Below are 23400 nucleotides of genomic sequence, written 5' to 3' on the forward strand. Positions count from 1 at the left end.
GATAATGGAGTTGTACAGGCCTATGGCAGAAATAGGAAAGGGTTGATGAAAATGTTCATAGGCTTGGAGGTTTTCTGGTACTGTGATACATCAGACTTTGTTAACTATAGTAAAATGGAGTGTGTAGCTTTGTGGGTGTGAGAGATAGCACTCAGGTGTGTGAATATACTCACCAGTGCCACTATGTCAGTGTTTGAGAATCTGCTGGTGTGCGTGTGTCTGGCTCTTAGGGGCAAATTCCCGAACCGGCAAAAATTAGCCAACGACGGCTTTACAGCAACACTTCGCCAGGCGTAAATTCGCTAGGACAAAACTAATTCACTAAAATATGAAGCTGCATCAAGGGCCCGAACATAGGCGAATTTTCTCTGGCGTTACATCAGTAATCAAAGCGAAGATGTGCTAGCGTTGCCTAATTTGCAAACGGCGGGAAATGATAAAGTTGAATGGGCGTATATATGTTGCAGCTAATACATTACATTACACAAGTCCAGGGACTTAATAAAGAAAATTGAGTTGTTATAATGCTCTACAAATGAGCCCACTGTATAGTTTATGTACACAAAAAAAATTTACGGCCTTTGCAGGCTATCACTCTGAAGAAGTGCCTGAATGACGTCACGCTGGCGAATTTTTTTGCCTAAGTTTGCTCTGTGCCATGGCTACATAAAAAGTTAAAGATGGATTTGATAGTTTAAATGTGATATTTGGCAGAGCAGATCTTGTGGCATTCTGAGAAGTATATCTATAAAACCTTCCAGCAAGGAATGCTTTCAGCTCTCTATTCTTTCTGCTCGGTGGGTGACTCAGTCGAGTGTTACAAAATGGAAATGTTACAACTTGCTCTTTCAGATGTAAACAGAGACTGTATTTGCTGGGTGTTAAAAAGTTACAGCTTGCTTTTATCTGAAAGAACCCGCTGTAACATTTGCAATCTGTAACATTCATTGACAGCGAGAAAATGAATGAAAAGGGAGAAAAAGCAAAGTAAAGGGAAAAAAATTTCACATAAAATAAATTTTAGTAATACTATCCATTAGGCCAGATTCAGTTTCATTAGATAAAATTCAATTCTAGATTTCTCAAAATAATGTATATTAAATAAAAAGAAAAAGAAAATAACTTTTAAACATTTTAATTATTTGATTAATATGGACTCTATGGGGGAAATTTACTAAAGGGCGAAGTGGCTAATGCTGGCGAAAATTTGACAGCGTGACGTCATTTCAGCACTTCGTCGATTTACTAATGGTGGTGTAATTTCGCTAGCGAAGGTGATAGACTCTGGAGCAACTTCGCACTCTAACACCAGGCAAATTTTTGCTCTGGCGAAAGAGCGTTACTACGAAAATTCATTAAGTTTTTGATTATACTGACCGTTACCTCTATCGCCAGACTTGCCTTCGCCATCTCAGACCAGGTGAAGTGCAATGGAGTAGATAGGACTTACTTGAAATTTTGTTGGAAATTGAAAAAGCGTTGAAAAACGCTAGCGTCTTTTCCTTTATTTAGGGTGATAGCCTGCAAACGTTAGGGTACCTGGCTTCCCCCCTCCATTTCCTAACATATGGCACATAAACTATACAGTGGGCACATGTGTAGGGCAATATAAGACTTCTATTTTATTTTATTAAGGTTCCCTGGCCTTGTGTAGTGTAATGTGTTTGCTGCAACATATACGTTCATTGTACTTTAACTGCACGCCGTATGCAAATTAGCCAACGCTAGAGTAACTTTGAACTGCTGATCGTATTATCGCTAGCGCAACTTCGCAAGCGTTCAATACCCTGTGTGCAACTTCGGATCTTCCTGAATTAGCGTTGTCCAGGCGAATTTACACCTGGCGAAGTGTTGCGATGTGCGCCAAGCCAACGCTGGTGGATTTTCAGAGGTAAGTAAATTTGCCCCTATGGGAGATGAGCTTTCCTTAAAGAGATACCGACACCAGAAATTATGACTTTTTTACATCATAAATTTGACTTTGTATTCTACTTATAATTTTGCCATAAAGTATTTGCCCAATGCTTTTACATTACCTATCTGACTCCCTGTGTTCGTCTATGAGGGAGCTGCCATATTTGTGCAGCTGGACTCCGTTAGCATTAGAAACTGACAGGGAGTCAGCATGACCTATATGTAACTTTTAATGTACATTCATATTTTAAAAAGTAGTTGTTTTGTGTCAGTATCACTTTAATTCAGAGCTTTATTACTAACGGGTTTCCAGATCAGGGATTCCATACATGGAATCAAATGCCATGAGTGGAGCATGGGATTTTCTAAAAATGTTCCTGGTTTTTCATACCCACTTCTTCTTTAGATTCTAAGCTACCACAGGGCCCTTTTTACCTCTTTTATTAGACAAGAACAACAACAGTATATAAACTCGTTATACAATGTAAACACCCATCTATCATACAGAGCTTCTGAATATATTGTTCCTTCATAAATAATAATGATTATAAAAAGAAAAGGAAATAGTTTTTAAAAATGTTAATTATTTGGTTAAAATGGACTCTATGGGGCATGAGCTTCCCTTAATTAGGAGCTTTCTCAATAACGGGGTTTCCAGATCAGGGATTCAATACATGTACATGAATCAAATGCCATTGGTGGAGCACTTCTAGCTAGGATTTGTAAAATTGTTCTTGGTTTTTCATACCATCTGGTAAACTTGTGATGTAAATGCTCATAATAATGGTTAGAAGTCACAAACACATTCTTTACCTGCCTGAACAGGAGATTCCTCTACATTTTCTTCTACTTTGAAAAAGTGGATAACTGTACATTTGCTCAGGACTTACAGAAGGAAACATTCCAAATAGAAAATCCAGCAAGTAAGCCCTTCATTCATGGAATAGGATATGCTATGAATGCAAATATACCTGTGTTTGATGTCCTTTAACCTTTTTATCAGGGTCTCTTTCTTCTCCTTGCCTTTCTTTGATAGAGTCTCCGCCTTCAAAACATCCAACAAAAAGGTTTCCAATTCTACGGAAGAAACAAGCAAATCAGATATTGCATGAACTCAGGGAAAAGGCAATGCAGTGTCTATAAAAATGGGCTAGGCTCATCACTTTCAAGCCACATGTTTATTGTCACATTTTATATGTATTTTTTAATGGTGATCTGCTTCAGCAAAAAGAACAGCTTTTAGCAGAATTCATATCACATTCAAAAAGTTATGAGAGCTGTGACAAGACTAAGAAATATTATATGTTTAGCTGGCAGTATACACTTTAGACAGTTACAATAGGAAGATTAAAAACAATAAGTTTGTTGATGATATCTGGTACAAATTCACACGTGAATTCCAATTCAAAGTGTTATGGCACATGGGATGTGTTTACCACTACAATAGCCTGAAAACACTCACATCAGCATTCCAGTTAAAAAGTGCCTGTAGCAGCAGTCTGGCACTGCCACACCCTTTCCACTCAAGTAAATTGGATAAGTCTCCAGTGGCAAACATACTCTAGAGGAGACAACACATGTCATATGCCTTGCATTTTAATGAACAGTGCAAATAAATCTGGAGATTTAGTAGTTATCCATTGAATCCAGCAGTCACAATGCTTTCTACTTGTGACTGCACCTATAAATGTTTTTACATGAGTTTTACTGAACAAATACATTTCCAAGCCAGGTAAAGTTGCATAGTTCCGTATCAAGTTGTGTACCATTACATCATCAACACCCTCAGGGTGAAATGCTGCACTTTATACTAGCTGCATACATTCCTTCAGAATTATACTAACTACTGTATGTGAGTCTTTGACAACTGCACACAACTTGGTACCAGCTAGACCATGCAGAGGTAAAAGTCCTGTGCCCCCAGATCCTGTGTATTACATATGATGTTTGCTGCACATTAAGGGGCCAATTCACTAAGCTCGAGTGAAGGAATAGAGGAAAATAGAGGAAAAAAACTTCAATTTTCGAATGTTTTTTTTGGCTACTTGGACCATCGAATTGGCTACTTCGACCTTCGAATTGAACGATTCAAACTAAAAATCGTTCGAATATTCGACCATTCGATAATCAAAGTACTGTCTCTTTAAAAAAAACTTTGACCCCCTAGTTTGCCACCTAAAACCTACCGAGGCCAATGTTAGCCTATGGGGAAGGTCCCCATCGGCTTTCCAAGGTTTTTCTGATCGAAGGATAATCCTTCGATCGATGGATTAAAATCCTTCGAATCGTTTGCTTCAAAGGATTTAATCGTTCGATCGAACGATTATTCGTTCGATCAAACGAATTGCGCTAAATTCTTCGACTTCGATATTCGAAGTCGAAGGATTTCAATTCGGCAGTCGAATATCGAGGGTTAATTAACCCTCGATATTCGACCCCAGGTAAATGTGCCCCTAAGTAAAATGTTCCACATCAAATATCTCCTGGTACAGTAAGGTTTGCAAACCAAAACCACAACCATTAGACAGACTGTCACATGTATTTATATGTTTGGGTGTGTGATTGGGTTGTGAGTGTGCATTAGAAGACTTCAAACACAATAGATCAGGGGTCCCAACCTTTTTTACCTGTAAGCAATTGTAAAAACAGTTGGGGAGCAACACAAGCATGAAAAATGTCCCTGGGGTTGACAAATAATGATTGGGTATTTGGTAGACCCTATGTGGACTGGCACTCATACTACAGGAGGCAGTGCACCTGTTTTTTATGCAACCAAAACTTGCCTCCAAGTCAGGAATTTAAAAATAAGCACCTGTTTTGAGGCCACTGGGAGCAACAGCCAAGGGGTTGGTGCGCAACATGTTGCTCACGAGCCACTGGCTGGGGATCACTGCAATAGACGGACACAAATTAAAACACTATAATACATAAATATGTGATTATATCTCATGGGTTAGGACCAACTGCTAATTTAAATATTTATTGTGCATCCACACGACATGTTATGGGCAACAAGGGCCCTTTCTCAAGTGTTTCCCATGCTGTTTTGGTTTGGTTTCCATTACCCCTTCAAGTGAAATGTGCTGCTATAATAGGTTCTAAGCCAATTGTTGGGGCCATGAAGCAGACTCTCTGTCTTAATTTGAGCCCCCAGAGAAAGAAAGTTAACAACCCCTGATATTGGTCAGTATATCAGTAAATTTGTAGCTTTTCTAAACAAAGCATGCAAATACATGTCAACTGAGTCATCCAACCAGTCTGCTGAACTTCTGTATGTCTCTTTTAGCCTTAGAAAAAAACATGGTTACAGAATTTCATGTGACATTCATTACATTTCTTCACATTCTTAAATTCTTAAATTGTTGATGTAATAAAAAGTTGATGGTAATGAAGTCTTGGGTTTATTTACCATACCCCCTAGGGCAGTCATAAATGGGAACCAGGAAATCATAAAGTTGTAGACATATTAGGCTTACAATGAGTCAAGGAAAATTATTATTATTACCATAGGTTATGAGCATTACTTTCTTTATAGGGCTAAATAATAACTCTGAGTTAAGTATGAAGGTGTACTAAGGGATGCATGTATTATATTTTGTTCATATGCCTGCTGACTGTGTATAAGTAAGTACCAGGCCCCGACTGGCAATCTGTGGGTTCTGGCAAATGCCAGAGGGGCTGCTATAAGGTCCCATTAAAAGTCAGTATGTGGGCTGATTGGGCCTCTGTGTACCTGAAATGCCAGGGCCTATTTTAATTCTCAGTCCGGACCTGGTAAGTACTGTCAGTGTAGCTCTCATGTCTGTATTTTGTTTATTTCAGCAATGCAAGCGAATTTAGAGCGAATTTCCGGGGGAGGGGGGGCAGCAGCAACTGCTGCTGCCTCAGGCGGCGGAGGGGCCAGGATCGCCCCTGGCAGGAAGACTGATTTCATTAGTGTTGCCTTGCAGTACTCTTTAAAGATACGTTATTGGTCATTGAGGGACCACAATATATATAGAATTGTTATATAGAATCTTTAATACACTAGGGATGTTGGGTTAGACAGTACTGTGCAAAAAGGAAAGGTTGTGGGAGCACTCCATGGCTTAATAAAAATGTACTAGACAGTACTGTGTTTGCAATGAAGATAATGTGGAATGTGTACAGTATCTCTGATAGCTCAGTCTATACCAGTGATCCCCAACCAGTAGCTTGTAAGCAACATGTTGCTCACCAACCCCTTGGATGTTGCTCTCAGTGATCTCAAAGCAGGTGCTTATTTTTGAATTCCAGGCTTGGAGTCAAGTTTTGGTGGCATAAAAAACATGTGTACTGCCTTACGGACACACACCTGTAAGCTGCCAGTCCACATAGGGGCTACCAATAGCCAATCACAACCCTTATTTGGCACCACCCAGGAACATTTTTCATGCTTGTGCTGCTCCTCAACTCTTTTTACATCTGAATGTTGCTCACAGATGAAAAAGGTTGGGGACCCCTGGTCTATACCTTGCTATACAGTGGTTGCACTGAGTACTGCAGTACTATGTTTTTGCTGAACTGGATGTGTTGGTGAGCACATTTAGCTGTTCTGTCCCCTACAGGTGCTATCTTGGATCTTTATGTAATCTGCTTGGTGCTTATTGCATGGAGGCACCACCCTACACAAATGCATATGTAAAGTTTAATTTACTACAGTAATGCAAAGTGCAAAAAATTATCACAATTCTCCATTTTTAACCCACATTTCTTCCCTAATATTTGTGTCTACTCTCATCATGTGCCCAGGACCAGACTGTCTTACCAGAAGATCTAGTGGTGGGCCCCAAAGACAATTTGCATCCTATTTCCATCATTCATAGTGAAGCTTCCTATTTATATTGGTTGTAGTAAAGGAATAAACATAATGCTTGGAGTTTGTAAGCTGTAGTTATCAGTATTATCAGTTGTAGGGATGTTGAGCTTTCATAATTTTGTACTACCCCTTTCTCTAATGAAAATGGGAGTTTCACACTCTATTGATTCTGGTAGGCAGGACCCATGTCCCAGGAGGCCCTGTGGCAGTATTAGACTGGGTTGCTAGAAAACATTAGACCATAATGTTAGTCTTCAAACAATTTTCCTCCTGTCCTTACGCAACCTCTTTATTCTCTTATATTCTTTTCATACTAGTCTTTTTTTCTTTTTATACTATAATCTATCCTTCCATCTATTTATCCTCTATGTTCCCATATAGAAGCATGAAATTACCATAACATAAGCAAAATAGTTAGGATTGAAGGGTCCTGGGCTTACTGGGAGTTTACCTGGTATCTCAGTGGGCTAGTCTAGTAGACTAATAATTGTGGCCCCTTTGGCTGGGAGGTCTTGCGAACTTTATAGTATGGGGCCCCATGATTACTGATAGCTGCTCTGTGTGACTGTGAAAATAGTATAACTACAGTCAGAAAATTGATAAGGCCCTTTTTCATCCCCTATTTTTTAAAATCATGTTGGAAATCTGTCAGTCTGCTACTTTTAACAATTAACAGAAAAATTAGCACAGGAATCCAGTTAGCCAGGAAAGTCTAGCTTTGATAAAGGGGAAACGGTATCAAAAATGTTAACACGAACATTCCTTCCTAAAATAGATAGCAATATTTATTTAGCTACTGTTTACATTAACAGGCTCAGCTGCCTTTAAGGTCCCTCCAGAGAGAAAAGTGCTCATGTGCTTTAAAGCAACAGTTAATACACACACTGGAGGATGCAACCAGAGATAAGTGATAATGCGCCATTTACAAATTACTTAGTGTCAATTGTAGAGAGAAATGATTTGTGAAAAGACAGATAAAATGTACCGCAAGCACTTGTGTAAAGTAGAGCAGTAGAGCAGGGGAAGGATGCTTTAAAATGAAATAGAATGTGGATGATGAATTAAACAGACCAGATAAGCTGCTTTTGTTTAACATGTGATTTAAAGCAGGGAAAGAGAGCTACTGGCACTGCATCTGTGCCAAGACTACAACTCCCAAGATCCCTTGCCATCTTGGTGGCCAGAGTTTTATAGCTGGTATTTCACCAAACACCTATTGATACAATTTACTTTCTAATAATTTGTAATTTCTTATTGTAGACAACACTACACAATGATGAAATAAATACTTCTATAAATTACATAAGGACTTTTGCTTCAGTAGGGGAAAGTTGCCGCCACTTCTGATTGAAACTGCTATAGTCATTACGGGGCCAGCATTCTCAGCCATGAAGAAAAGGAAACACTGGAAAAAAGCATGTAATTATTCTGCAAATGTGTTCTTTATATTATTTTAATTCAATAATTAAATATGCATATAAATATAAAACACTAACAAAAATTGCTTTGTTTGTACGCCTACTACTTCCTGCTCTCTTCCTGTAATCATCTGAATTAGGTTAAATAGAGATAACACGTTTAATGTAAATTAGCATCCCCCTTGCCCTCTTGGTTGTGGCCAACAGACAAGCCGAAGATCAAGAAGTGGTTTTATCTATGTACTCTTTACCTGAGTAACTACCTGACAGGGTCAGTGTCAATTTGACAGGCCCCTCCCAAAACAACAAGCTTCCCTCCTTTATTGAAATAGCATACAGGAATACATAAAATACTTTGGTTGCAAAAGGCTGCAGCTTTATTATCAAATTGACATAGATAACAATCGATATATGAATATTAACATCAGTAAAGTGTAAGGCCAATGTGAACTCTACATCCATGGATTGGTAGGATTCAAGTACCCCCTAAATCTAATAGCCAATAAAGAAACTGAGACAAGAAGTGTTGTGGTGCATGGTCGCAGCTTGGTTTATAATAATTAATAAAACAATATATCAACTTGCCATTAGTTTTCAATAAACGTCAACATAAAGCAATGACCAGCCTCTGCTAATCACTGGTAGCCCATCTTAGCAAAGTATAAACATAAATGCTGCCATAACCAGGCCAGAATTTACCATATATATTGATTCGATTTCCTCCACGCAAGCTGCAAAAAAACAGAATTTTTTTATTTTTAAATAAATCTTATACTATTGGGTGAGAGGGAGGGGAAGACACGGACCGCTCCTCCTCACTGGCTCACAGAACAAAAAGGCAAGCACACTCTCAGGGGCCGCTTTTTAACCCCTCAGGAGCCGCACCCCCCACTACCAATGAAATCACTTTTAGCTCCCCTGTAGCCCACCAACCACATTAGCTTGCAGAAGGGTATTCACTCCCTGCTCCCTTCAATGTTTAAAAAATAATGTTCCTGTAACCACTGAAGGCCTGACTGTTGTTACTCCTAGGCTTGGCTTTGCTCCATAACTCTCAAACCTTTCACCAGGCCCTTTCCATCACTTTGGTCCCAGACGTGACCCCTACTACTCATTACAATTGATTCCCCATATCACCGACTACCCCCCACCCACCTAGGTCTTCCTAACCCTGTCCTAGCTCTGTCGTTTCCCAGATCCCAGCTCATTCCCCACAGGTATTCTTTCTCCTCCCATAGCTGCTTGCAAGAACTGAACGTTGTTTTAAAGAATTATAAGTAAAGCATTTTTAGCCATATTTACTGAACCCATTTTGAACAAGGGTGTATACAACCTCTTTAAAGGAAAATATACCAATCTAAAAAATCCTTGTGCCACATATACATGTTTCTGATTACATGTATAACGTTCCAATGAAAACGTGCAGTAGTATGTAGTAACAGAAATTGTCTAATGGTTGGTTGATTTTTAGCATGACAGAAAGGCCACCAATAATAATAATATCCTTGGGACTAGTTTGTTTACATTTTTTGGAGACAGAATATTTTTGCCCCCTTGAGACAAATTTTAGACTTTTCAGATAGGTTCCTTTCTGCTTCCTCTTGTTGAGCTACAAATGTGATTTACTTGGGTAAAGGGTTGAATTTGATGGACATTTGTCTTTCATAGGGATGTAGCGAACTGTTCGCCGGCGAACTAGTTCGCGCGAACTTCGACTGTTCGCGTCCGCCGCAAGTTCGCGAACGTCGCGCGACGTTCGCCAATAGGCGTTCGCATCAAAATCGTTCGACCATTCGACCATTCGATCGCTAAAATCGAACGATTTTCGTTCGATTCGAACGAAAATCGTTCGATCGAACGATTAAAATCCTTCGATCGTTCGAATCGAACGATTTTCGGATGTTCGAAGTTCGCGAACAGTTCGCGAACTGTTCGCATTTTTTGCCGGTGTTCGCGAACGGCGTTCGCGAACACATAAACGGCAGTTCGCTACATCCCTAGTCTTTCATACTGTGTATGTATCCTGCACATATAGACATGGGTGGATATTTTTGGGGAGGTGCTTGTCTGACATAAATAGCTGTATATATATATTAAAAACTTGTAATTCTGCATTTTTAGTAAACAGGAAAATCATGTTTATGTTTTGTAACATTGTACTACACGCTTATCTGCGGATGTGCTTGAGCTTTTGTCCTATTACAGTATATCCAGCAGATTTAAATGAACCGGTTATGCTGTTTAGTGAACAAAAACAATCCAATGAGAAAATTAATTTTGTATTGTATCTACACTAACATAGGCATAATTTTTTGTTATGTCGTTATTACAATTCCCAGCATTTTGTCCAGGGTACACCATTTTGTTTGCTGTCAACCCATTCTACTGTACATCGGTATGGCGTCAAGTATACAAGCTCACAAAAGGTTTTGGGGCAGTGGCACACGCTGCTACTGGTGGAGATTAGTCGCCCAGTGACAAATCGCCTCTTCTTCAGGTGACTTATCTCCCCTAAATGCCTTGCCGCCGGGTAGAATTTAAATCGCTGGCGGGATGGCACTTAGTATACCCGAAGTCGCCCGAAGTTGCCTCACGAGGAAAAATCGGCCGACTTTGGAGAGCCGAAGAGATCCGAGTACCATGTGCCGGCAATTTACATTCTGGCTGGCGGGAAGTCTTTAAGGGGAGATTAGCCCGAAGAAGAGGTGATTTGTCGCTGGGTGACTAATCTCCCCCAGTAGCAGCGTGTGCCACTGCCTTTACATGTGAATTAAATCTGCATTTGAACTTTGGTGGATTACTGCCCTGGTCTGATAGTTCAGAATAAAAAAGGGTGTGTTTCTTTACACAATACGGAAAAAAAAAGAGCTTGTTTATACAAGAAAGATTATGTTAGTAGTCTCATTGATATCCGCTGGAAATGCTAATAACCTTGAACTATAATTTAAGTGATGTGAAAAGACTCTGAAAAGACTATGGGGGTTATTTACTAAACTCCGAATGCAAAAATCACTTTTAAAAATCAGACTTTTAAAAAAATTTAAATTTTTTCGGAATTTACTAAACCCCGAGGATGGAAAAGTCAGAATCTGAAAATCTGGCATCTCAGACCTGTTGAGGTTGCATATAAGTCAATGGGAGAAGTCCCAATGATTTTTTGATTTGTGCTGTGTTTCGTGCAATACCCTGAAGTTTTCGGATAAAATATCTGAAAAAATCGTGAAAATCTGTTTTTTTTCCCGCAAAGCAAATTTTCGGGAAAATGTGATAATAAATAAGCGGAAAAAACCCGAGCAGATTTGACCAGAGTTTGTATCAGAAATTATTGAGATAAATTCGGACTTTGATAAATAACTCCCTAAGTGTTCTTTATTATGGAATTTTGAGAAAACATTTCTTGCACTACAATTTCACCAAGAGGTGCATAGTTAAAGAATGCACACATAGACGGGGTCATAAATAGATAAAAGGTTTTGGGGCCCTAACTTGAATTTTCTGTGCGTGTTGTGAGTGAAACATGCTCTTATAGGGTGAGATCAATCCCTTTTGGGTGGAGTCATGTGGGTGAGGGCAAGAAGTTGCAAAGCATTTGGGCAATGACAGATGGTTTTGTTTATTCTATTATTTTATTCTGTTATGTTTATTTTGTTATTCTAGGCTAGAGTGTCCATCGTTTCCTCTCTAGCAACTACCATGCAAATCCCTACTTGGGTAGCTCACATTTTAGTTAACTTTTTGAAACTTATAGATTTGTAGATTCTTACCAACATTTAAATTGGTCTTAAGTTTTTATTTGTTATAGGTTTTTTTTTTTAAAATTATTTGTCTTCTTATTCTGCTTCTTTCCAGCTTTCATATAGGAATCACTTACCAGAGCAGCCGAATAATATTGCTCTCTGAGGCTACAAATTTATCATTGTGAGTTTTTATTACTTATATTTCTATTTACCGGTAGGCCCTCTCTTATTCAAATCTCAGTCATTCAAACCACTACCTCTTTGCTAGGGTAATTTAGATGCTAGCAACCACATAGCTGCTGAAATTACAAACTGGAGAACTACTTAACGAAAAGCTAAATAATTAGTGATGGGAGAATTTATTCGCTAGGTATGGATTTGCAGTGAATTTCTGCTAATTTTTCCACGAAACAGCAGCAAAAATTCGGACACCCATTGACTTTAATGCATTTGGAAAAAAAATCGAACATCATGAAGGCTATTAACATCTTCAAATGGGTCAAGGGACATCTGCCATTGACTTCTACATGACCTCGACACGTTGTAGATGGTGTTTTTTTGGATTCAAGGTCTAGGGTCGGGGTATAATAAATCTCGAAAAAAATGTTGTGGAAAAAACAACTCAAACCTTAATAATCTCCCCTTAGTGTATTAACATGTAGTCTATCAAATAACTCAAGAACTACAGTACACTAAAGAACTTGTGCAGGGCTACAACAGATAGTTTCGAGAGGCAGTTTATCAAACTTTAAAAAATATATTTCTATGTATAAAATTATTGCACCTTGTAGCATGTTAATTCAGATATCTGCACACTTTTTCATTCACTAAGTTCATTAATGGGGTTATTTATTAAAGTTTCGAATTCATCTCAATATTTTCTGGAAAAAACGCCAACCAAATCCGCACGGGTTTGTTTACCTTATTTATTAATACACTTTCCCGACAATTTTGTTTGTGGGGAAAAACAAAATTTTTTTGATTTTCCACCCGATTTTTTCTGTTTTTTGCCCGAAACCCCCCGAAATTTTTGGATTATTGCACAAAACCCAGTGCAGATCAAACATTTTTTGGATTTTCTCCCATTGACTTACTGTATATGCAATCTCGGCAGGTCTGAGATGCCAGATTTTTGGTTTTGGACTTTTTCCCCATACTCGGGGTATAATAAATTCTGAAAAATTTGTGGGGTTTTTTTTACTAAAAATTCAGATTTTATACTAAAAAACCCCCACAAATTTTGGGATTTTTGGCATTCGAAGTTTAGTGAATAACCCCCCCTAAGTGTATCACCTTCCTTTTAATCAACACAAACCCAAATAATAATTATATGAATAACAGCTTGAACTTGATGGACATTTATCTTTTTTTTCAGCTTCAATATCTGTTACTATGTTACCTTTTATCTGTCAAATGGTGCTAAAGAGTAAATATGTTTTAGCATGTATTTCAAACATACCATTCCGCATCTTTTTAGAAAGCATCAGTCATGTAGGCTAGAATCTGCCACCGACCCTTGAACATTTGCACTCAGTTAAAAATAAACTTCTGTCTCTCTCAGTAGAAAATGTAGTTAAGCAGAGTTGTCTTTCAGGTACAGTATGTAGGGGCAATACAAGAAATATGCAAAACATAAGTGCTTCCCTGTCAGATAAAAAGAGTTGTGGATCGGGGACTAAGTGTTTTGGCACAGACAAATGTATCACACAAAATATGTAAGTGTGAAAAGAGTTTTAGAAATAATCCATCACCTCAATGTCTTGATTTCTAAGAGTAACTTTGTATTATTTTTATCAGATAAATCACTGAAAATCCCTGTTACCTACCAATCTACTAAACTTGGTAGGCCCAAATATCTTTATGTGCCATTGCCCTAAGGAAATTATAATTAAAGAATGTTACTATCTATCTGGCATTTGGCCTAGATTTTTTTTTATAAAATTGTAATTAAGGGAGAGACCTATTCTGTTCTAGTGACGTGCAGGCCAGCCCGATACCCAAGATGGGTTCAGGCTGACTTCTGCATACAGTTTGTGGGTCGAAGAAGGGTTCAGGTTGAGTTATTTCTTCTACTCTCCCCACCTGCTGGCTTCTTCTTTCAGCAACATCTGTTTATAGTCGCTCACCCATCCTGCCCCTTTTATGATGTCAGAGATGGGCAGGTCGGGTGCAGGATTATAAATAGAATTGCTGGGTGCAGATTGGGTTTAGGCAAGAAGAATAACTGCATAGCGTTACATTTCCTTGCTTTATGGCTGCAGGGGCAATGATCAGAGCAGAGCTGTTCATGGGAAGCAGACAAGGAGAGAAATGGATTTGATGGGAATATTGAGATGTATTTAAAGAATATATGAACATTGCAAGCTCAAGGGCACTCAACTGTGACCACAATTCAAACAGACAAATACAAGATGTCCTCTTTACTCAACCCATTATCAGTATAAATACTTATAAATAAGTACTTGAAAAAGGGCAGTTGCGCCCGAAACATGTTGTGTGTGGATTAAAATAAAATTTGGCACATTTGCAGTTATCCTGCGATTTGGTCCTTTGTTCCAGACTACAGATATTGGATCCATTATCAGTATATTAAGGATACTGAGACATTTTGCCCCATAGGTAACCAGTAAATTCTACCTGCTGATTGGTTGAAATTGTTTACTGCTCCTGGGCAAACTTAGTGCCTTTTATTACATAACCCCCTTCAAAAATGCATTCCCCTTTAGACAAAATAGAAAATTTTGTCCATATATTGCAATACATTTATGCTAGTAAACTACTATGTCAAAATCATCCCTAGTCTGGCTAGTCCTACACTCTACTTTCACCTGATTCATTTAAAATTCTACTGCTTCATTATACATTTTATAAGGGGACTAAGTTTTACCTGCAACTGACTTGCTTTCAAGGTGAAAAGTTGAGGACATTGAGGCATTTTGGTATGACAAAATGTCCTCATACATTGATAATGGGTTGAGTGCATAGGACTTCTAGTATTCGTCTGTTTGAATGTTGTGGTCACAGCTTGATTGCACCCCTGCTTAATGGTTCAAGAATTATTGGTGAAAAAGATGAAAGTTGAGTGTAGGACTGGCCAGACCAGTGATGACTTTGCCGTAGTTGGCCAGCTTAAATATATTGCAATATATGAATAAACAATTCCTGTTATTTTTAAAGGGGAAGGGTATTTTTGCTAGCTTTAAGCACAAAATGTCTCAATATGTATTCATAATAGGTTGAGTGTAGAGGACCTCTTGTATTGACTGTTTAAACATTACAAGCTTGGTGGAGCCATTAACTTATTTATCTGTGTATCCACAGGTCAAACTCACTCATACCAATGATATTTTCACTGGCACTTCTGTATGTTAGGAATCACCACTCATGCTGGGATCTGTAGTCTGGTCACAAGCCATGATCATGACATTATGAGCAATGCAAATGCTTATAATCTTTAAAAAATGACACTTATTCTGCACATGCCCTTCCTGCAATGTGTTGCTAGATCCCCTACTTGGTTATTAGGGATGTCTATTGGTCTTCACTGCATCACCCATTTTTCTGTTTTTCCTTATAGTGAAATATGTTTTTTTGTGATTGGCAGCTACAGACAGCAACCGACAGTGATAATTCTAACTGGCTACATTACTACAGTAAAAACAAAATATGTTTTTTTGTGATTGGCAGCTACAGACAGCAACCGACAGTGATAATTCTAACTGGCTACATTACTACAGTAAAAACAAAATATGTTTTTTTGTGATTGGCAGCTACAGACAGCAACCGACAGTGATAATTCTAACTGGCTACATCACTACAGTAAAAACACCTTGCTCACCCTATTTTGGGTTATCTGGATTAAGGTTAGTATCCTGCATTTCGCACTCGATCTGTTACATAGTAGGTGAGGTTCAATAAAGGCACGTGAAAGCTGCCTACCTTCTAGCTGATCCTGAAGAATGTAAAAACCCTCAGATTTAAATTCCTGTGGGAACAAATTCTTTATTTTGTATATTTGTAGTCTCCACATTTACCCCAGATTTTTATTTTATATTACAAACCCATCGAACATGAGCAGCAAGATCAGCCACCTGCGTACCAGACAAGGCTGCTTGCAGCTTGTTCATGTATTTTATTTATTAATTGAATTTATTACAGTTAATTAAGTAGAAATATAACAGATTATGTGAGTGTCTGCCCAGAGAATTACATTTGCCATGATATTTGTATTGTCTATAGCAATCAATACAACAGAACCTTTAGTGGTGATAAATACCTGCCACTTTACTATATCTCTAGCTAAAAACTTTTACTTTCCTTATTATTATTGTGGATGTAATAAAAAAACTGCCTAAAACCTTAATTTTTTCTATTTCCCTGCATTTCTCTAGGGCTCAGTTAGAACATTATGTGGCTCCTCTGCTGACCCCTACCTGTGCTGTATCAGCAGAGGAACACAGATGAAATCCACAGAGCAGAAACAGACCTGCACTGTCATTATACTTGCTCAGAAAAAAAAGTGCAATGGAGTTTAAAAAGGAGAACAAGGAGGTAAAGGATAAATTGAAACATCTGAACAAAGCCTTACAGGAGACCAATGCTGTTACACAGCTCTACACCAGCATATAGGTGCCTCTTTAAGCACCCACAGTAACAGTGGAACCCACTTTCTTTGTCACAGTTCCACCAGCAGTACCCCCTTTCTCTGCCACAATTCCACCAGTGGTACCCCCCATTCCTCTGCCACAGGTCCACCAGCAATAATCATCCTTTTTCTACACAATGCCACCAGCAGTACACTCTTTCTCTGCAGCAGTTCAACCAGAGGTGACCCCCCTCATCTGCCACATTTCCACCAGCAGTACCACCATCGTTGCAACGGTTACACAATCTGTACCCCCTACCTCAGCTGCAGTTCTACCAGCAGTACCCCCTGCATATAAAAATATGGTTTTATACACAGGACACCCTTAAGTCACTCGGTAGAATCTGCATTCCTTTTCAATCTATCCCAAAGACTGCAGAAGCTGGCTTCTGCATGCTGCTTGGAGTCCAATGGAATGCAGCATTCACCTAGCATCTTAAAGGACCCATGTGTATGTTGCCATATTCCCTTCTTTTTCCCTCACATTGCTTCCTTCGATTAGATATTGTACATTGATTAAGGGAGCAAATCCAATTGCTGTTAAGGAGTCAGGAAGGAACTTTTTTCTCTTGGCCCTAGCTTTTCAGAGCTTTTTTGTCTTCCTCAGGATTCAAATTCAAGTTATTATTAATAAAGCTGTGAATTACACAGATTAGCCACCAAGCCACTGTGTTATTTTGGGTAATGGTCTCATTAAGCAAGGGTAAAATAGAGGAGGGGGAAGGAGAAGTGACAACATTTTGACTTTTGACAATTTCAGTGCACAGGGCTAGGGCAATCGCCACTGACTACCAATAAACTGACTTACTTTATTAGCACATAATTCATAATTTTTACTATTTATTTGAACTACTGTTGACTAGTTATTGGGCCCCAAAGCAAAATAATTGGGCCCCTTTAAATTTATGTCAATTACACAATTATGAAAACACTATTGACCCCCTCAATGAACTGATTGAAGAAATGCCACTTTTTCTGGGAAAAAATAGTGACTTTCCTATATTTTATTTTACTTTTTTCCCTGTTTATAACATTGGTATCAAGCATACTTTTTTCCAGTCAGGCTGGTAACTGACCAGTAACTGACTGACATTAATTAACGGGACTATATATATGAACTACTTATCATAGTGTAACCACTGTTTATACTAGAATCTTTTTACTGAATTATATGAGCTATCACCTACATCATCTTTAGCAGTGGAATGACTATTTATTGGGCCCCACAGAGAAATCTTTGGGCCCTAAAACTTTGGGAACAAGAGAACTTCAATACATAGCAGCTGTTTATTAGTCCCACTGTGTCCCTAAGGCCATCTCAAGGAAATATATAAATATAATATGTATATATGTTATTCCAAAGTAAATAATTAAGAAAGTAAAAGGTCCAGGTTGATGAAGTAATTGAATAAGTGCTTGTTAGAGCCTTGAACGGCACTTACATTGGAAACATACACACAAACATCAATTAATCCAAGTTTAACACCAAACTAACATACATTTCAAGTCACGTTGTGATGTAATTCATTTGGCTGATTCCTATTGGTTGTTGCACAGGCCCATGCTAAAGTATGGGGTAAATTGTAGGTGCAATGTGAAACATCATTGCTGTTGGGCAGATGTCCTTTGAAATAAGTCTCCAATAAGTTTATTACTTCAGTACCACTCAGATTATTTCCTGTTCGATTGCTTAACATTTTCATTACTCAATTTCAGTGTCCCAGATGTCATTTCCCACAAATGGGCCAATATGTAAAATCCCTTCACTGTGAAAGAGAGGAAAAACGTTGCATACTTTTACTTTCATTGACTGGATGAAACACAGCTTAGCTAAAAATGGTGGTCACTGATCATGACTGAAAAATTCACCAACATTTTGCCAAATGCATTAGAGTCTAAGGGCGGGTGAAATTACAGTGTTCATATACATTGCCCTACCATGTTAGAGAAGCTCCTTTCCACTATGCTACAACTGTTTTTCATAGGGAAAAAAATGCTCCCTTTTTTGACATTTTTTTTGAAACATGGTGTCCAGACAGGGGAAGGTGGGCTCCAATCCCATTAGCACAAAAACCAGGGGGAGGTTTTGGTAAAAGAAAAGGCATGGTGAAAATTTAGCAGGTATTCACAAAAATATTTTTACCGACAAAGACACAGATTTTGTCACAAAACTGTATTGAAAGAAAAAGTTCAATCATCCCTAGTGGCCACTACTAACATGCACATCATAACTAAAAGCTATTGGGCCCCCACAGCAAAGACTTTAAAAGCCTCCACACTAGGGTGGTCCAGATGGCCAGTACTGGTCCAGATGGCCAGTACTTTTAGAGATGGCATTGGCAACTTCCTTTTAAAGGGGTTGTTCACCTTCAAACAACTAGTTGTTTTCAGATAGATCACCAGAAATAACAACTTTTTCCAATTACTTTCTATTTACTATGTCTCACCGTTTTTTTAATATTGAAGTGTAAAGTGTCATTTTTCACCTTCTAAAGCAGCTCTGGGAGGTGGGGTCGCCGACCCTGTAAACTGTTCTAAATTGAAAACAATTAGTTGATACATTTCTCATCTTTGTCCCTGTTGAGCAGAATCTCTGGGTTTCATTACAGGCAGCTGTTAGAATTCATACAATAGTTATTCTCCAGAGATGCTGCTGAGAAATGTATCAACTAAATGTTGTCAAATTGTAACAGTTTAGAGTCTGCACCTGAATTACTGAGCTACCAGACTGAAGCACCAGAGACAGGAACATTCAACTTTAAACAGTAAAAAATAAATAATGGAAAGTAATTGAAAAAAGTCTTTTTTTCTGGGGATCTGAAAACAACTGAACTGAAAAAAGTGTTTGGAAGGTGAACACATACATACATTATAAAAATACACCATCCAAAAATATCATCACCACCTATTCAAGCTCCAAATTGGATCAAAAAGAAACTGCTACCCCATTAAAGCCTGCTGCTGTTAGACAGCGCCTCTGTACAGCCACGAATAGTATATTCAGCAGCCACAAAACCTGTTTATTCAGGAGACATTTACTGTACTGAAAACCCAGCCCTTTAGTTACCTGTGAGCAAGTTCTTCACATCCTCGGGAAGAGCAGAATTCATTGTAAAGGCCTGGAGTTGTCCTATACAAAAGTCAGATCACAGGTGCAATGGGTTAGCGGCTGCACAGTAGCTCGGCTGTTTCTCAGTGCTCATAAAAACAGGGAAGTTAATATCTAAGAGGGGGGGGGAAAGCTTGTGCACTTGCTGTGTTTAAGGAAGTGACCGGACAAATCACCCAGCTCAAGCTTTCCTCCTCCCCCACCACAAGCATCCAGTCATGTCACACACTATTATGCAGTTTTCATTACACTGAATTACAACTGACTTTCTAAAGAAAAGTTAAAATTGTATTTTCAACAAGAGTGCTTTCTTTACGGAGTCTCCTGCAGAGCACTTGCACTAATAACTAGGCAGAGAGTCTAATTGCTCAGGAGGGTAACAACTGGCGGCGCTTTGTGTCACCTTGGGCAAATTAATTTCCCTAACTGAATGTTTGTGTAAGATAATGAGAGCCAGTCCAAATCTATTAGAACTACCTACGCTAAAAGTGTTGCTAATATTAATATACCCTATTTATTAGTTGTGTTTACTGATGTTAGTGCAAAATTTTGCCTAGAAACATGACGTACATAGAAGCTTACATATCAGGCAATGTCAAGACAGAGCAACGTGGCAGGGCAGGTAGGTGGGTAGAGTTTAAACTTAGGGCACTAAAAAAGCTTAAGGTAAATTCCACTTCCCCCAAATGAGCTGACTATTTATATGATCAACTTATTATTATGGAGTAACATAATGTTTATATTGGAATCTATTTTCTCCTCTATTTGTCTTCTACATGAACTTTTCAGCAGGCCCTCACAGCAAGATCATTGGACCCCTAAACGGAGAACATTTTTTATAAATTTATAATGCAGCTGCTTATCAGTACCAATGGCTCCATATAATCCCTGACCCCCCCCCCCCTATCCCGAGTGTGTCTGGGCCTGCGCTCCCCTGCAGTTAAATGGATTGAAACAGAATGCAGGGAGCGCAGTCCACCTAGTTCCGTCACTGGGCTCAGATTAATATGATTAATGATAAAAGTATGGGATACCTGTCATCCAGAAAGCTCCACATTACAGGAAGGACATCTATTTCTCTGCAATAATAAAAGAGTAAAAAAAAGTTGAAAGGTTGAACTTGATGGACATGTGTCCTTTTTCAACCTAACTTATGTTACTATGTAAATAGCAATCATAAATAAATATACTAGTGTGGCTTTTATAAAACAGTACACTTTATAGCAGGCAACATAAAGGACCTGTAATCAGCATTAATTACTGTGCAACATACACACTAATTCTGCAGGTACTGTATAACTGTCTGTCTGCTTTAGCTCACTCGAATTCACTTCGATCCTTGATAAATCTGCCCCTTAATAAACAAGTGAAAAGAAATTTGATTTCACTGGATCCTTCCAATATGTACTTTGCATGGGCATTTTCTGGTATTAAGAATGTATTAACGCCACCTAAAGGTGTGTTTTCATAGGGAATAAAGCAGGGGCTTTATAAGTTAAAAAAATACATTAAAAATTTAACATTGTTATGCTCTTCCAGTTAATTAAAATGTCCACCATTTTCAAAAGTTATTGCAGATTAAATGGGTTTTCCTATCCCAGTGGGCCCTCGGTACATGTCCCTTTACCCTATTTATTAAACAGGCCGTGTTAACTATTATTAGTATTATAGTATTAACTATTATTCTTAAAATGATTATACTCTCTAGCACTGAGAGAAAATGTTTGACCGCAGCAAACTAGGGACTGATGCCTTTCATTGTTAGCAGTAATTATATTGGGAATCTGCTCCTAAATTTCTGCCAAAACCTGAAATGACACTGGAGAAACTGATGCACTGGGTGGAATTAATGAAGAAAGGTACTTATTTATATTTGCACTCAACCAGTTCTACCTGCATCTGTGCATCGTGGGAAATATTAACTTTCCCTTACTGTAGTTTCTTTGCTGCTATGAAAACATTTGGAAGAGGGTTGTGGTTAAAATAGGAGCTGTGGTTTAACATTTGCCAAAGCACATGCTGCACACTATGTTTATTCTGCTTTCATATTATGACATTTTAGAATGTTGGCTGGTATGGTTCTCGTTTTGATCACTGGAGAAACACTAGCATTGTACATGTATATTAAGCTTACAAAGGTAGATTTACCACAGTGTTACTACCAAAGAATATATGATGTAAATAGTGTTTGTGTTTTATTTATATTTCTGTCTTTAGCCCTCTACATTACATTACTATTCCATTCAATTACATAAGAAAAGCAGAGGCTTAGGGTACAAACTGAGTTGTGGGATATTAGAAAAACTGTGTCTATAAATGACTATGATCCATTAATCTGCTGTGCCCTTTAGTGTTGGACCAGTTCTCATAGGCTAGACACGGTGTTTTCTCTTCTAGTATAAAATTATACATTTTCACACCAAAATCTGCCACTGACAGGCAGATGGTGTGCCTAAACACATATACATATAAAGGCAGGCAATTGTTGTTTCCCCCCACCAGTGAATTTACATCAGCAGAGACAATGCCATTGTGTGGCATTACCCACCCTTTCATAAATACTATTGTATATTGTGTATTTCCAGTTTTTATTCTGAATGCCCCATGTGATTATACAGGTCACACATTCCAAAGCAAAAACACAAAACAATTCATCAGAATGCTGGTTACTTAATAGTACATTTTGTCATCATCACAGTCAGATTAATAATACAGCAGATGGAGCTATATTTGGCAACGACAGGTCCTTGAGATCTGAGGCCAAAAAAAATCTAAACCCAGGCAAAGGTTAAGCAAAAAGACAAGAACAATGAAGTTATTATACAAATTACTGGCCTTTCAGTTTTTTCTTTAGATATCAATGTGATTGTGTATACAAACTGTGTCTGTGTATTTCCAGTGTTTATACTGAATGCCCCATGTGATTACACAGGTAACATATTCCAAAGTAAACATAAAAAAATGCATCAGAATGCAGGTTACTTATTTGTACATTTTGTCAGACAGATTAATAATACGGCAGATGGATCTTTAATTGACAAATACAGATCTTTGATATATGAGGCTAGGCACAGGGTAAGCAAAAGACAGGAACAATCATATTATTATACAAATTACTGGTCTTTCAAGTTTTCTTTTCATATCAAAAGACTTGATCTTAATCTGACTTAATCTGGCCCATAAAATCTTGTCATGCAACAGCACGCAACAGTCAATCCAATCATGTTTTGACCCCTGCAAAATCTGATTTGTATGTTGTGATCTGTCAGTAGGGTTGCCACCTTTTCTCAATACCGTCCAGGTGGCAACCCTATCTGTCAGTCCAACACCATCCCACAGTATCTACTGTTTAATTTTGCTCTGAATCACAATTATTTCTCCCTGATTTTCATCAAAGTGTTTTAATTTATTTTAAGGTACAAATTACAACACAAAAATTCTGATTTAAAGAAAGGTGGTAAGACACAGGCAGCAGTAACTTTTCCTTTTGACTGTTTCTTGAGCTTAGCAGATGCTTCCCCATAAGGTTTATACGACATTCACCGAGGCCTGTTCAGGGATGGTGGCAGTAGTGTTTCAGAAATAAAGTAGATGCACATATAATTGCAGTCACTATGTTTCTGTAGAAGCATGTGCAGCCCAGATTGGCTTCATAGGCACATAATAGTGTTCAGATGCTTCATTAGCCTTTTGGTGGAAACAACTGACTTATTTTCTTTAATGTTACCATTAGTCTAAAA

At 38.3% G+C, this 23400-nt stretch overlaps 1 protein-coding gene across 1 annotated transcript in view; it reads right to left on the bottom strand.

Moving 5' to 3' along the window:
* skap2.L (src kinase associated phosphoprotein 2 L homeolog) overlaps positions 1-19840 on the bottom strand; it is a 182358-nt gene extending 162518 nt beyond the window's left edge. The window contains 2 exon segments of the mRNA NM_001094992.1: positions 2886-2991; positions 19619-19840. Coding sequence (NP_001088461.1) covers positions 2886-2991; positions 19619-19661 — 149 coding nt within the window. The 5' untranslated portion in view covers positions 19662-19840.
* Between the last annotated feature and the right edge of the window lie 3560 nt (positions 19841-23400).

Source organism: Xenopus laevis, chromosome 6L (assembly GCF_017654675.1).
Source record: "Xenopus laevis strain J_2021 chromosome 6L, Xenopus_laevis_v10.1, whole genome shotgun sequence".
In the NCBI taxonomy this organism is placed as follows: domain Eukaryota; kingdom Metazoa; phylum Chordata; class Amphibia; order Anura; family Pipidae; genus Xenopus; species Xenopus laevis.